Raw genomic sequence first — 15,230 nt, 5'->3', positions numbered from 1 at the left:
TAACTGACTGAGCCACCCAGGCACCTCTTGGCCTGTATTTAAAAGTTGTTTTAGGGGCATCTGGGTGGCTCAGTGGTTAAGCACCTGACTCTTGGTTTTGGCTCAGGGCATGACCTCACAGATTCGTGAGTTCAAACCCCGTGACACACTCTGTGCTGGCAGCTTGGAGCCTGCTTGGGATTCTCTCTCTCCCTTTTTCTCTGCCCCTCCCCCACTCGCACTGTCTCTGTCTCTCTCAAAATAAATAAATAAACTTAATTTTTTTAACTTGTTTTAAGCACAATTTTATTTTTTAAATTATTATCATAGAAATAATACATGATCACCACAGAAGGTTGGAAACCACACAGCAGTTTAGAGAAAACAATCACCTATTCTCCTATAACTCAGCACTTACTACTTTTAATATTTCCATGTCTATTCTTCTATGTATCTATACACGTACGTACAAATTACATTGTATATTTATTCACTCTATATTTGTTTTAACTAATTGGCATTTTGTTTTCCATATGGTTATTTTTCCTCCATGTTTAAAAAAAATTACTGTGGTAAAATATATGTAATAGAAAATGTACCATCTTAAGCCTTTTTAAGCATACGAGTCAGTGGCATTAGGTACATTCACAATGTTGTGCAACCATCATCTGTTTGCAGAACTTTTCTATCATCTCAAACAGAAGCTGTAGACCTGTTAAGCAATAATTCCCCCTTCCCACTCTCTGTCCCTGGTAACCTTTAATCTACTTTCCGTTTCTATGAATTTGCCTGTTCTCATTTTTCACGGAAGTGGAATCATATGGTGTTGTCCTTTTGTGTCTGTCTTCTTCGCTTAGCATAGTGCTTGTGAGTTTCATCCATTTGAAAACAAGGGTGAATTTCCTTTCTTTTTAAGACTGAACAATATTCCATTGTATGGATAGACCATATTTTGTTTATCCGGTCATCTGTTGATGGACATTTGAATTATTCTTTATACAGACACATTAAATGCTTCCGGAAGGGTCATCTAGTAGAGTGATTAAGAACTTGAGATCTGGAGTCAGACAGACCTGTGTTCAGATTTCTTCTAGATCTCTGCCCTGTGGTGGGACTTGGGGAAGTCACTGAACTTGCCCAAGTCTCTATTTCCCTGTCTAATTCCATTCCCAATCTGAGGCTGAAATCTGTCCTCACAGATGATGAAGATGACTGGTTTTACGCTGCTTAGCCCAGGAGCAAGCTCATTTTTGAAAAGGTTGCCGACGGGGCACCTGGGGGGCTCAGTTGGTTAAGTGTCTGACTCTCGATTTCCGCTCGGGTCGTGATCCCACGGTTCGTGAGTTGGAGCCCCGTGTCGGACTCTGTGCCGCCAGTGCGGAGATTCTCTCTGCCTCTCTCTCTGCCCCTTCCTCTCTCTCTCTCTCTCTCTCAAAATAAATAAACATTTAAAAAATAAATAAATAAAAATGGTTGCTGACTGTGTGGATGTAGTAGCGTTTTAACAATCTCACTGTATCCTCTCCTGTGATTGTGCAACACGCAGAACCATTCCTATCTCTTTGAACTATTTGATCACTTCTAGTTTTTCATGATTATAAATACTGGTGCAGTGAACATCTTTGAACTAAACTTTGGCCCCACCTCTCTGAGAATGTGCCCTGGTAGGGGCACCGCTGGGGACCGTGGCCCCAGAGTGTTGGTGGCCCACTAAGGGTTGGTGGCCTGGCCCACTCAGTTTGTTCTTTCTTTTCTCACATGCAGCCCCACAGCCAGATACCTGTGAGCTGCGAGGAGCTTCCTCAGGAATCCAAGCTTCTGACCAGGACCCTCTCTTGCAACGTGAGCTCTCCGATCTTTAAAGCGGGCACCTTGGTGAGTGCTTCAGGCCCCCAGGAACCAAGCCACCAAGGGGCTGTGAGCTCATGTGGGGAGGGAAGGGTGCAGGTGATGGTAAAGACGGACTCACCCCAGGTCCGACCCCAACGGGAATAACAGCCTGGACTTTCGAATCAGACAAACCTGGGGTTGGGTTATGAATGACCTTACACACGTGACTTAACCGTTTGGAACTTTGTATCCTCATCTGTGCAATGGGGATAAAGCACCATTTTCAGGGGTAACAGTGGTCTCTATTATTACAGCAGGTGGGCGTGGGGGCCGTGAGGTGCTTCATTCCCCTCTCCTCCCCTGCCAGGTTGCCATCCAGGTGATGTTCCACAAGCTGCTGAACAGCTCCTGGGGGGACTTTGTGGAGCTGCACGCCAGTGTGAACTGGTGAGCAGGCCCCCGCCGGACCCCCGCCAGCGTACCTGCCCCGCTCGCTCTCAGACTGCCGCCTGGCCCTGGCCAAGCCCTTTTCCTAACACTGCCCTCTGCCTCGCCCCAACACAGTGACAATGAGGACTCAGACCTCTTGGACGACAACTCTGCCACCACCAGCATCCCAGTCCTGTACCCCATCAACATCCTCACCAAGGAGTAAGTCCTGAGCAGCCGGCCAGCGCTGTCCTCCCCGCCTCAGCCTCCCAGGGCCCTCCCTCAAAGCCCCCTCCTTCTCTAGGGCCCCCCCGCCAGGAGTAATTAGAACTGATTCCAGCCACAACCCTGACGGTTTTCAACACCCACAAGAGTGGAGGCCCTTTAAGAGTTCTGAGTCAGATCAGCGGTTTACTGATGGGAGAAAAGGCACAGCGAGTGCTGACCTTATGTCAGATGCTGTGCCGGCTGCACTGTGCAGCTGGGGCTCCCTCCACACCACCCCCCCCCAAGCTTTCAACACTTTCAACGTGTCATGAGGCAGCCACGCCTCTCTCCACTTTACTGATGAACAAACAGGATCATCAGAGAAGGGAGGAGCTCATCCAGAGGCATACAGCTAGGAAGCACTGATGAACCCTCTGAACTTGGGCCTGTCCAACTCCAAAACCCTGTGTTGGATGCCCTCCCATCCTGGGGGTCAGACATGCTGGAAGAGATTAGGACAAGGTGTTCACAGTGGCTCTTGCCCACAGAGAACTCCTAGTCCGGTAGGAGAGGCCAAGCTCATATGCACACAGAATCAGTGAGTCTCAGGAGGTTATATATAACAGGAGTGACCCATGGGGATCACTAGTTGGATTTTCTCATTTACAGAAAAGAGGACGAAGCCAGAAAAGCAGAGGAACTTTCTCAGGTTGGCTCAGTGAGAAGGACAGGGACAGTGACCGAGCCAACGTCTCTGGTGCTTTGAACATAAATGCCAAACACAATGATACTGTCTGAAGTGTCGTGTGAAATTAGAGCCAGGAAAGATGATGTGGGTTGAGGAGAGATGGAAGGGTTCGTGGAGGAGGTAGGGGCTTGAACTGGAGTCTGGAGAATGAGGGGATCAGATAAGGGCCAAGGAGGAGGAAGGATGGTCCAGCAGGAAGAAGAGCCCAGGCAAAGGAAGCAGCAAGCAGTGGGGTGGATTTGAGGAGTAGGGAGTGTGCAGGCTCAGGGGACGGAAGGTATGCGCGGGACCCGGTGAGCAGGCAGGCTGGGAAGTGGGCAGGCCTGGACATGGGAGGCTTTGGACCCGACCCTCGTGGGCAGCAGGGAGCCAGTGGCAGATTCTGAGTAGGTGGGTGGCAGGATCAGACAGTGACCTAAGAAGGTCCCTGGAAGGATGGGGTGGAGAGGAAGCCAGAGGCTGTGCTGTTATGCAGGAGATGAAGAACCCAGAGGACAGTGGAGACCCTCAAGGGGGGCAGGGAACCCCATGGAGCAGGGAGAATGCAGCTCCAAAGGCACATCCACCTGGGTTCCGGCCCCGTCCCGCTGCCTCAGGACGCGGGGCAACAGACTCACCCCTCCCACCAGCCTTACTTTCCCAAGGGAAACAGCAGAATGCTGGAAGGGTCACGGGGGGGGGGGGGGGGGGGTCGTGCCTATGTGAGCGCTAGCCCAGGGCCTGGCAGCGCAGAGGCTTCCCCTGGCCCAGGGCCCCAGCTTTTCTGGAAACGGGGCTGTCGACATCTCCACTTTCTACTTCTGCTCTTCTCTCTCCACAGCCAGGAAAACTCCACACTGTATGTCAACTTCACCCCCAAGGGTCCCAAGATCCGCCATGCCAAACACATCTACGAGGTAGGAGCCCCCGTGTGAAAAGGCCCTTCTGGGCCACACATTTGTCAACCCCGTCCTGGGGACCGAGGCTGCAGAGACCAGCGGGACACGGCCCCATCCTCAGCAAACCCAGCGCCCTCCACCTCATCCCGTGATCCTTCCGCTAGAGCCTCACACGCTTCCGGTAGCGACACACTCAGCAGCTCCTTTCCGCCGCCACCCGGACGGATGGTCTGTGGGATCGCAGCACTTGGGAGAAGCGCTCTGAGAGAGAACCTAGTTTTTCATTCCCCCGTTTAATGAGCCACTGTTCTAGTTTAGACACTTTGCTAGGTGCTGGGGCAGCCATAAGTAAATCGGAGCCCCTGACCGCTCACCCAACCCAAGTTCTGGGCCTGGTGCTTTATATGTGCGACCCCCCTGTGATCTTCCACCAACCCGTGAGGTAGAGGCGTTGCCACTCGCATTTTACGGGTGAGAAGTCCACAGCACAGAGAGGTCAAGTAACTTGCCAGGTTACACAGCTCATAAGGAGGAAAGGTCAGATTCGAGCACATGTTTGAATGCCCAAATCCATGTGTTTAACCTCTAAGTTAACGATGTGTCGCTTCTCACGCCATATGCTTGGTGCTGTGATAACATCTTTGTTGTGGTAACAAAGAAGAGGGAGGCCAGCCGCTGAGTCTAAAGCTCAAGGACACTAAGGAGGAGTAGGCATTGACCAAGCCAAGAGCATTCTTGTTTTTCTGGGGAGGAAACTGAGGCCCCAAAGAGAAACTGTCTCACCCAAGGCCGCACTGGTATCAGGGCAGGCTGGAGCAGGAACCCAGCAGGAAAGGGACCCCAGGAAGGTAGCCCCCTTAGAACAGAGGCTGCAGTCATGTCACCTGGATATGACAACGGAGGAGTGTGGCCCTCAGGGAGGTCAGATGCCCATTTGCATTGAGAATGGCCAGTTGAGTTGGTTTCTAGTGCTGCTCAGCGGGATGGCTCTGGGTTCCCTACGGAGGTTGGCAGACCAGTCCTTTTACCACCAGAATAGTGGGAAAGACTTGGACAGGCTTGGATCCAAACCCCAACTCTACCACTCGAGTTCTGTGTGACCTTGGGCCAAGGGCTTGACTATCCACGCCTCTGTTCCCCGCTGTGACAAATGGCGTTTGGAACGAGAACTTCCAGGTGTCATGAGGTTTAAGTGGGTTGCTTACTCCTCATGGAGTGCTTGGCATGATGCCCAGGAAGTGGAGGTTGTTAATAGCTGAGGCAGGTGTTGGACTGTGGCCTTGACATTCCCAAGCTACTGTGGAAGCCTGCTGCCATTCTTGTGCCATTCCACAGGGAGCCATCTCAAACCCTTTGAGCTCCCCTCACACATACACACACCCCATTTATCTCTCTGTCGGGGCTAGATGCCTCTGTCCACCTCACCACCCTCAGCATCTTAAACTCTGCATTTGGCTCCCTGACGCCTGACCCGCCACGCAGCCCCTCTTGGCACTCTTGCCAAAGCCCCTAACGGTCTCTGTTTTAACTACAACCCAACATGACATGGGACGTTGGTGATCACTCCCTCTTTTTTTCTTACTGTTTGTTTATTTTTGAGAGAGAAGGAGAGAGTGTGGGAGAGGGGCGGAGAGAGAGAGAGAATCCCAGGCAGACTGCACTAACAGCAGAGAGCCCGATGTGGGCTCAAACTCACAAACTATGAGATCGTGACCTGAGCCAAAGTCAGAGGCTTAATCGTCTGAACCACCCAGGCAACCCGGGGATCATTCTCTCTTGCCTGAAGCTGTCCCATTAGGCCCTTTTTGCCACCAGGAGGTCAGCTTAGGTTTATAGTAAACTGGACAGGCATGGTAATCCAGTGAGAGCTTGACAGCTGGGCCACGGGGTCTTCTTCCTCATGGTCTCCCTCTCCCCTGGCTGGTTAGGAGCATAGGCCTCAGCCAGACCTGAAGTCTTTCTGAAGCTCTGCCATGTAAAGCTGTGTGGCCTTGGGCAGTTTACTTAACCTCTCTGAGTGTCAGGTTTTCAATCTGTAAAATGGGGATGCTAATAGCATCTACTGTATGGGGTCGTTATAAGGAGCAAATAAGAAAAGTCTTGTTAAGTGTCCTGCGTAGCCCTTGACCCACGAGGGACCAGTCAGCGGTGGTTGTTGTCGGCATTGTCGTCATCACCGTCATCCAAGGAAGGCGATAGAGAGAGCGCGCCAGTTCCAGCCTCTGGAGTCCCAGCCTAGGCTAAAATGCCAGCTCTACTATTAACACCACTGTATAATTTTAGAAGATTTTCCTTTTTCCAGAAAGATGCCCCGTACCCATTTGCAGTCACTCTTCCCCCACGCTCCCCCAGCTCCCGGCAACCACAACTTTAGTCTCTGTCCATAGATTGGCCTGTTCTGGGTATTATGTGGAGAAGGAATCATACAGTATGTGGTCTTTTTTTTTTTTTTTTTTTTTTTTTTTCTTAACGTTTATTTTTGAGAGACAGAGCACGAGCAGGGGAGGGACAGAGAGAGAGGGAGACACAGAATCTGAAGCCGGCTCCAGGCTCTGAGCTGTCAACACAGAGCCCGACACGGGGCTCGAACCCACGAACCGTGAGATCATGACCTGAGCTGAAGTCAGTTGCTTAACCGACTGAGCCATCCAGGCGCCCCCAGTATGTGGTCTTTGGTGACTGGCTTCTTTCAGTTAGCAGAGTGTTTTCGAAGTTCATCCACATTGGAGCGTATGTCAGTATTTCATTCATTTTTATTGCCAGATAATATTCCATGGCAAGGTAGGCCGCGTTTGATTTATCCACGCGTCAACCGGTGGATATCTGGGTGGCTTCCACTTTTTGGCTATTACAGACAACGCTGCTTGAACGTTCCTGTACAAGTTTTGATGCAGACGTGTTTCATAAACTCTTGGATATACACCTAGGAGAGCAGTGGTTCCTCTTGATGCTTTGTCTTAACATGTTCTAAACCAAATGTATCATTTTCTCCTAAGCCAGCATCACCTCCGGTTTGCTGAGAATCCCTCGAAGGCACCCTTTCCCTCAAGCAAAACTTCCAAGCCTGGGGGAATTTCTCCCTCCTCTGTGCCTGGGGCCCCTGCCTCTTCAGCTTCCGTTCTGTATCCTCTTCTCTCTTTTGCCCCCGCTACTGCTCGGACTCAGATCCTCGTCTTCTTGCAACTGGACTGTTGGCACGGGCTCCCAGCGTGGACCTCAACCTGCCTTTCCCACTCCTTTCCATTCTGGGCCTGCAGTGAGTGAGTCTCCCTGGAGCCACCCGCCCCCCCTCAGCTGCCTGCCATGACTCCCCATTGCCTAGCCGAGGGTCCCCTGGTCTCTCGCCCTTAGGCCTTCCGGGCACACTGTCTCATCCCGAGTCTCCTTTCCAGACCTACCTCCTATCTCTGTCCGCAGGCACCGCACCTCCAGCCGCATCATACTCCCCTGGTGCTGCCCTAACTGCTACATTTTCTCTCTTTGGATGCCTTTCTCTGTCTTTATCCGTTTGACTCCTCTCTACCTTTCACAGTTAAATTCAAATGCTGCCTCTGACATTAGGCCTTTTCAATTTAATTTCACTGATATTTTTCAAGTGTCCACAAATGTTTGTTGAGTGAATAAATGATCTGATTCCCTGCTTGACCTCCCTGGGACGTTCACTGGTGCTATTTCTGTGTCACTTTCTTGTCCATATCTGGGTCTTCCAGCCTTAGCACAGATAGCTCTTTCTTTTTTTTTTTTTAAGTTTGTCTATTGATTTTGAGAGAGAGAGAGAGAGAGAGAGAGAGAGAGCACGAGTTGGGGAGGGGCAGAGAGAGAGGGGAGAGAATCCCAAGCAGACTCTGTACTGTGCAGTGGAGCCTGACGTGGGGCTCGATCCCATGAGCCACAGAATCACGACCTGAGCCAAAACCAAGAGTCAGACGCTTAACCGCCTGAGCCACCCAGGCACCCCGGCTCTTTCATATAAAAGGTACTCAGGAAATGTTTCTTAAACCAAGGCCCTTGCCAAAAGGAGGCTTTCCCAACCTGCATCGTGCGAATAATTTTTGCATCTATCCTTGTTAAATGTCATTCATTCAAAAAGTGACTTTTTTGGAGGCCTGCTATGCTAGGTAGGGTGTCAAGCAGCAGGGAATTGCAAGCGAAATAAGCCACAGCTGCTGCCCTCAGGAAGCACACAGTCTAGTGGAGATACACACAGGGGGGAGCCGCCCTGCCGCTGAGGGGATCAGCCAGACCTCCAAAAATGATATTGGAGCAGTACGTTGCTGGATGTGCAAGGGCCTGCCCCGCGGGAGAAAGCACGGAGGCCACCCGTAGCCCACGCTGTAAGGCTCTGAGGACAGGGGCCGGGTGAAGCCCGACAGAGCATGGCTTCTCAGGGCCCAGCCCGTGAGAATGGCATCTGGAGTGGCAGTTGGGGGGCGGCTGGCATTTAGGGCTCTGCAGCCCCTCATCCTCTGTCCCAGGTGAGGATTCAGCCTTCTGCCTATGACCACAACGTGCCCCCCCTGGAGGCCTTGGTTGGGGTACCAGAGTCACACAGCAAGGGGCCCATCAAACACGAGTGGACTGTGCAGATCCTGCCCAGAGGAGGGCAACACACCCAGGTCTGTGGCCGGGAGCTCCTAAAGGGGGACGGATGTGTAGGGTGTGAGGGTGGACGAATCCCATTGGGCTCAGTGAGTTCTGAATCCGCCAAGAGCCAGTGGGACTGAACTGTGGGAGATGCCACACCCCAGGAGGCTGGGGAGGAAGCCAGGTTCTTAAGGGGCCGGCGTCCTCTCTCTGCTCTGGACTAACTGAAGACCATTCCTAGGATCCTTCTGTGACCTGCCACCGTGAGGATCCGGAGACGCTGCCCACTGTGGCTGAGGTACAGGGGCACGGGCTCAGAGGTTGGGGCCGGGGCCAGCAGAGTGTAGGTGGGAAGACGGGCCTTTCTGACCGCTGCTGTCTCTATTCCTGGCAGCCTTGTTTGCCCGAAGCCAAGTTCCGCTGCCCACTTACGTTCAAGCAGGAGATCCTCGTCCAAGTGATCGGGACAATGGAGCTGGTGGAGGAGATCAAGGTGGCACCCGCTGGCCGCAGACGCCATGGTCCAGGGGGTGTGGGGGGACCTCGACGGCTCGAGGGTGGGCTTCCTCACCACCTGGTCTTCCTGCCTTTTTCTTTACTACCTTGATGAAAAGCCCTGATATTTACATAGTGGCGGATGAAAGAGAACCATGATTTGTTTGAAACTCGCCGGGCTGTGTTCACGGGCCTGCGGATGGTTCTTCCGGGTTCTCCGTGGGAAAACTTTCCTTCCAGCCGTGGGGAGCGGTCCGTGAGGACGCTACGGTAGAGAGCACGGTGGCCGTGGCGCACCCCACTGGGTCCCGTGCTCCTCAGCTTCTCCACGCTGAGTCGAGGTGGGGTGCGGACGTCGGTGCGTCCCGGCCCTTGTTCTCCCTGGCCTGACCCCTCCCCCACCCTCCCACAGGCCTCCTCCATGCTCAGCCTCTGTAGCTCTCTCTCCATCTCCTTCAACAGCAGCAAGCACTTCCACCTGTATGACGACAGTGCCTCCCTGGCCCAGGTATGTCTCTGCCTCCTCAGAAGCCCCGGCAGCAGAGGTCAGCAGGGGCATCTGAGGAGCCCCAGGGTCGAGCTAGAAGAGCTAGAGCCAGAAGGGGGACAGCCACGTGGGAGGTCCGGGCTCGGCACAGGGAAGAGCTTCCCGGCCATCAGAGCCGGCAGCCTTGGCGAGGGCCTTGGTGGATGCCCGGGGCTCCCCACCACCACTGGTGGCCAAGCAGCCCCCGAGGTCGCCTGTCTGAGATGTGTCGGGCGGAGGTCAACTTGCGGGCAGCTCAGCCAGGGTACCCGCCCCATACCCACTCTGCGCATGATGGGATAAGCGCTCCGAGCAGCGTGGGTCGCGAGCGCGGGGCCCAGGCCACCCAGTTGAGCGGGTGGGCGAGGCAGGTTGAAGAGCAGGAAGCTCAGAGCAGCAGAAGGGACTGCGCCTAACAAGGTGAGCATAAGCCGGATTCTGGAGGCTTTGCACGCTGAGCTGAGATTCTGGCATTTTATCCTGGGACGAAGGGAAGCCATTTAAGGACTGAAGGTGGGTCATGTGCAAGTTCGCCAGTTCACTCCGGTGGCCGCACGGGGGTGCACGCTGGAGGGAAGTGTCTGGGCCAGAGCCTGGGAGTGTCAGGAAGCAACCCTGACCAGAAGTTGCTAAGGCCTAGCCCTTCACAAGAATATTAAAGGTGGAAAAGCCTTCTTCCTACGGTCCCCTTTCCCCCCCTCCTCCAGGTCATCATGAAGGTGGACATCGTATATGAGAAGGACATGCTCTACGTCTACGTGCTGAGCAGCACTGGGGGACTATTGTTGTTCCTGGTGATTCTCGGGGTACTCTACAAGGTGGGAGCTTCTGGGAGTAATGGGCATGACTGAGACAGCCAGGCTAGGGAAAGGGCAGAAAATACCAAGATCAGGGAGCGTTAAAGCTAAAAGCGTCCTCAGCCTACTCCCTCCTTCTGTAGTTAGGACTCCTGAGGCCCAAAGAGCAAGTGAGACTTTCCCCCAGCCTCCACTAAGCACTGGCAGAGCCAGGACTGGGTACCTAGGGAAGGAGGGTTTTCCCACGTATCATGGGCCAGGCAGTGGGACACAGGGGCACGTACCACAGACATTGCCTTCGGGGAGCTCACAGTCTAGTGGGGGAGGCAGACAGGAACACACCTGCTAAGGGCCCCACTCAGGGGCCTGGGTGCTGGAGCCTCACTTAGGCTGGGGGAGTCCGGGAAGCCCTCCCAGGAGAGGAGGCATTTGAGTTGGGATTTGAAGAAGGAGCAGGCAGGTGAATAGTGCCGGAGGGCAGCTGTTCCACATGAAAACCTCAAATACTCCAGAAAACAACACAGAAAATCAATTTCTCCCTGTTGCACCCCGCAGAGGGCTGTCATTAGCAACCATTTTGTTTCTATTCTTCCAGGGTCTAATTTTGTTGTTTAAACATACGTATATGTATGAGCATGAAAGAGAAAAAGAGAGAAGTCAGTGTCTATGTATATGTGTAGAAAACACAAATGGAATAATACCATATATACTGCTTGGGAGCTTATATTTCCCACTGGATATTATATCCTGATGTCTCTGTGTGTGTTGCACAATCAGATCTGCCTCTTGCTTTTTCACTTGGCTGGTTTGTTGCTGTCTGGATGCCCCACCTTTTTTTTTTTTTTTTTTTAATGTTTTTTTTTTTTTTTTTAATTTTTTTAAACGTTTATTTATTTTTGAGAGTGAGAGAGACAGAGCATGAGCGGGGGAGGGGCAGAGAGAGAGAGACACACACACGCACACACACAGAATCCAAAGCAGGCTCCAGACTCCGAGCTGTCAGCACGGAGCCCGACGCGGGGCTCGAACTCACAAGCCGTGAGATCATGACCTGAGCCGAAGTCAGCCGCTTAACCGACTGAGCCACCCGGGCGCCCCAAATGTCTGACTCTTGATCTCGGCTCAGGTCATGATCTCATGGTTCATATGATGGAGCCCCTCGTCGGGCTTTGCACTGGTGGCACAGAGCCTGCTTGGGATTCTCTCTCTCTCCCCTCTCTCTGCTCCTCCCCCAGCCCACTCATGCTTTCTCTCTCTCTCTGTCTCAAAATAAACAAACATTAAAAAAAAAAAAATTAATTCCCGGAGCTGGAATGGCTGAGCCAAAGAACATATATGTTTTGACCTTTCAACAGAGAGCAGGCTCTCGCTAATAGTATCACTGGATATGGTCAAATCGCCCACCTAAAATATTGCTCCATGACATTTTGATGAGCCTAAAGAAGGCGCTATTAAACGTACAGCTTTTTAACATATTGCCAGGAGCTGGGTGTGGCAGAGACCCTCGTCCTGTCCCTGGGGCAGATACCACGCGTCCGTGGCATGTGTGACTCATTAACATTAAGGGTGCTTTCATGTTTTGCCGAGGCTGACTCATCCAGAGTGTTCCATGGACCGTGGCTCACTCAATTTTTGTCTTCCTACAGCTCGGCTTCTTCAAACGGAATCTGAAGGAGAAGATGGAGGCTACCGTAGAAGCTTCGAATGGAATCCCTAGAGAAGACTCTGGACAACCAGAGCCCAAGGAAGAGGGTGGGGATCCGGGCTGCCTGGAGCCCCTCCAGGAGGAGGAGACCCAGGACGGAAATGACAAAGACTGAGGCCCAGGCCCGATGCAGAGGGCCCAGGACTGGACTCGGGAGGCCTGGTACCACTCTGCCTCTACCTGTGTTTCACTGCGCGTCTTCGGGCAAGTCACTGCCCCCACCTAGGCCCCAGTTTCGCTGCCTTGCACGTGGAGCTCACTCCTGCCGGCCTGCTTTGCAGGTTCATGGTGAGGGATGGGCCAGGAAGGCTACGGAGGCGAGGCCTTGTAATTCTCGGCTGGTCCTGGCTTCCCCCAGCCCTTCTTAGTATCCTCCCCTGGAAGAGACTGATCTAAATTTGGAAAAACTGTCATCTCAGGACCTAGTGACCCTCCCAGCCCTCACACCCACCTGCCCTTGGACGTCCCCAGAGGCCTCAGACTCCCAGAACCTCGTCCTTCACTCTCCCCTGCCTGGAGTCCGATCAGCTTTCCTGTCTGCCGCCAGAGAGCAAAGCCAGAGAGCAAATCCGATCTGTGTCACTACATGGCCGCTGCAAACCCCCTGCTCTTTGGCTACAGACCAAGTTCCTTAATACGCCTTCCACGATCTGCGAAATAGCCTTAACATGCCCGTGCAGAATTGGGCCCCTGTTGCCTTCCTGGCCTCCTCCAGAGACTCCCCGCCTCCCTTTCTAAGCTCCGATTACACCAGCCTTTCTCGCTAGCCAGGCTCCTTCCTGTCCCACCGCCTTCACCCAGACTGCTCCCTCTGCCTGGAACATTCCTCCGCAGCCCTTTTCCTGGCTGACTCTCTCAGCCTTCAGATCTCAGCTCGCGTACAACTGCCTCAGGGCCACCCCCAACCCCTACCCAGGTGGGTTCCCGTGTTACATTTGCCCCTCACAGTACAGATCACACTGTTACTTAATATTTGTCTCTCAAATTAAACATCGAACTCCGAGAGGGTAGGGACCATATCTGTCATGTTCACCTTGGGCTCCCTTGGTGACATCACAGAGCCAGACCCAGTAGGCGCTTGCACAATTTCACTGAACCTAGCACCTGTGAAAAGATCGAGAAAGCGTTTCGGATGGGCCCCTGGTGTCTCCACCCTTCAAGGTCTTCCCCGGGCTCCTGCCTCCTTGCTCCCAGCCCCCACCAGGACTCCATCCCACCCCGCTGCGGCCCCCACTGGGAGGCTGTGAGCTCAAGGGAGCAGGCCACGTCTGTCCACCTGGCTCACGGTGCCTGCATATGTGTACCCAATAAATGTGAAAATCTGTCCAATTGTGCGATGTTTTCATGCCGGTGCACATTCCGGCCCTGACAATTCATTTAGGTGTGAGAATAGGCCCTCCCTGGTTTGGTTTTGTTTTGTTTTAAGCAACAATTGGTAGAGCCTGACCCTGAGGCCTGCAGCATTTGGAGGGATGGGGGCTCATCACTGCTGCCCTCTTGTGGTCAGTAGGATGGGGGCGCGGGGGTGGGGTGGGGCGGAATACGGAGTAATTCTGAAGCCAGCTCTGGGTCCAACAACGGGAGCTGAGAAGCAACATTTGGCCTTCCAAGCAGTGACCTTTGATGGCTCCCTTCTGCCTGCAGGAGAGTAAGCGAACATTCTTGAGCCCACAAGGCCCAGAGCAGTCTTTCAAAGCCTGCCTGCCTCTTCAGCTTCGTCAGCACCCTTCTGGTCCAGCCTCATGGTTCCTCATAGGGAAGACCTGAGAAAGGAAGAAGTGAGGCCCGTGTCCCAGGGAAGGCAAAACTGCTAAAAAGACCTGAGATTATCTCTAGGTCTCGAGAAGCCTACCGGCTTCTACTGATTCTTGAGAGCTTTGTGTCAGGCCCCGTTCTGCGCCCTGAGGGCCTGGTGATGAAAACCAGGGAGAAGTCCCTGCCCTCAGGAAGCGTCGCCCCACTGGGAAAACAGTTATAAGGTAGAAATGTGGGGCACCTGGGTGGCTCAGTCGGTTGGGCGTCCGACCTCAGGTCATGATCTCACGGTTTGTGGGTTCAAGCCCCGCGTCGGGCTCTCAGCTGACAGCTCGGAGCCTGGGGCCTGCTTCGGATTCTGTGTCTCCCGCTCTCTCTTCCCCTCCCCCACTCGTGCTCTGTCTCTATCAAAAAATGAATAAATGTTTAAAAAATTAAAAATAAAATAAAATGTTTTTAAAAAGTAAAAAATAAAACAAAATCTTCCTACTTCGAAGCACTTCACAGCTTTTTTCATCCCCTCAGCTCCTGGACAAAATGACCCATTTAATCTCCACTTTACATACCTCATTGGAACACATAACGCTGATTGTGTGGGCTCCTCTCTCAAGACTAGGAGGTTCTAAAAGGCAGGATTCAGTCTTCACTCACATGTGTGACCAACACTGACCCCTCACCAAGGCTGGCACAAGTAAGCGTTTGATTCAGTGGCCCTCACGTGTTTTGGTCTCAGAACCCTTTTATACTCTTAAAAATTAAAGATCCCCAAAGAGCTTTTGTTTATATGGGTTATATCTATCGGTGTTTATCCGATTAGAAATTAAAATGGAGAGGGGCGCCTGGGTGGCTTAGTCGGTTAAGCGTCCGACTTCAGCTCAGGTCGTGATCTCACAGTCTGTGAGTTCGAACCCCGCGTCGGGCTCTGTGCTGACAGCTCAGAGCCTGGAGCCTGCTTCGGACTCTGTGTCTCCCTCTCTCTCTGCCCCTCCCCCACTCATGCTCTGTCTCTCTCTCTCTCTCTCTCTCTCAAAAATAAATAAATGTTAAAAAAAATTTTTTAAAGAAATTAAAAGGGAGAAAAATGTAAAAACATAAGGACACCCCAGCCCACGTTCCCCGCAAGCTGTCAGAATGATGACACATGTTATCACATGTCATGCCGCCTCTAGAAAACACTATACTCACGGCACAAAGTGAGAAAGTAGCATCTTGGTCTCCTTGGGAAAAGAGTCAAAACCTAGTCAGACCCAGGTTGGAGTCCAGGCGCTGCTGCTTTGTAACTAAGCCATGCAGGGCA

General features: G+C 52.7%; 1 protein-coding gene across 5 annotated transcripts in view; it reads left to right on the top strand.

Annotated features, from left to right (window-relative positions):
- Positions 1 to 13,502, top strand: part of ITGAL (integrin subunit alpha L) — a 43,229-nt gene extending 29,727 nt beyond the window's left edge. For all 5 annotated transcript variants that reach the window (XM_045460167.1, XM_045460166.1, XM_045460168.1 and 2 more), the window contains 10 exons: positions 1,744 to 1,854; positions 2,177 to 2,256; positions 2,374 to 2,460; positions 4,014 to 4,089; positions 8,547 to 8,687; positions 8,897 to 8,953; positions 9,050 to 9,148; positions 9,563 to 9,658; positions 10,384 to 10,494; positions 12,120 to 13,502. In XM_045460167.1, coding sequence (XP_045316123.1) covers positions 1,744 to 1,854; positions 2,177 to 2,256; positions 2,374 to 2,460; positions 4,014 to 4,089; positions 8,547 to 8,687; positions 8,897 to 8,953; positions 9,050 to 9,148; positions 9,563 to 9,658; positions 10,384 to 10,494; positions 12,120 to 12,293 — 1,032 coding nt within the window. In that variant the 3' untranslated portion in view covers positions 12,294 to 13,502. The remainder of the gene's footprint in view (positions 1 to 1,743; positions 1,855 to 2,176; positions 2,257 to 2,373; positions 2,461 to 4,013; positions 4,090 to 8,546; positions 8,688 to 8,896; positions 8,954 to 9,049; positions 9,149 to 9,562; positions 9,659 to 10,383; positions 10,495 to 12,119) is intronic.
- Positions 13,503 to 15,230: the final 1,728 nt, after the last annotated feature.

Source organism: Leopardus geoffroyi, chromosome E3 (genome assembly GCF_018350155.1).
Source record: "Leopardus geoffroyi isolate Oge1 chromosome E3, O.geoffroyi_Oge1_pat1.0, whole genome shotgun sequence".
NCBI classification, from domain to species: Eukaryota; Metazoa; Chordata; class Mammalia; order Carnivora; family Felidae; genus Leopardus; species Leopardus geoffroyi.
The sequence above is the reverse complement of the archived record's forward strand: the minus strand, read 5'-3'. Positions and strand labels throughout refer to the sequence as shown.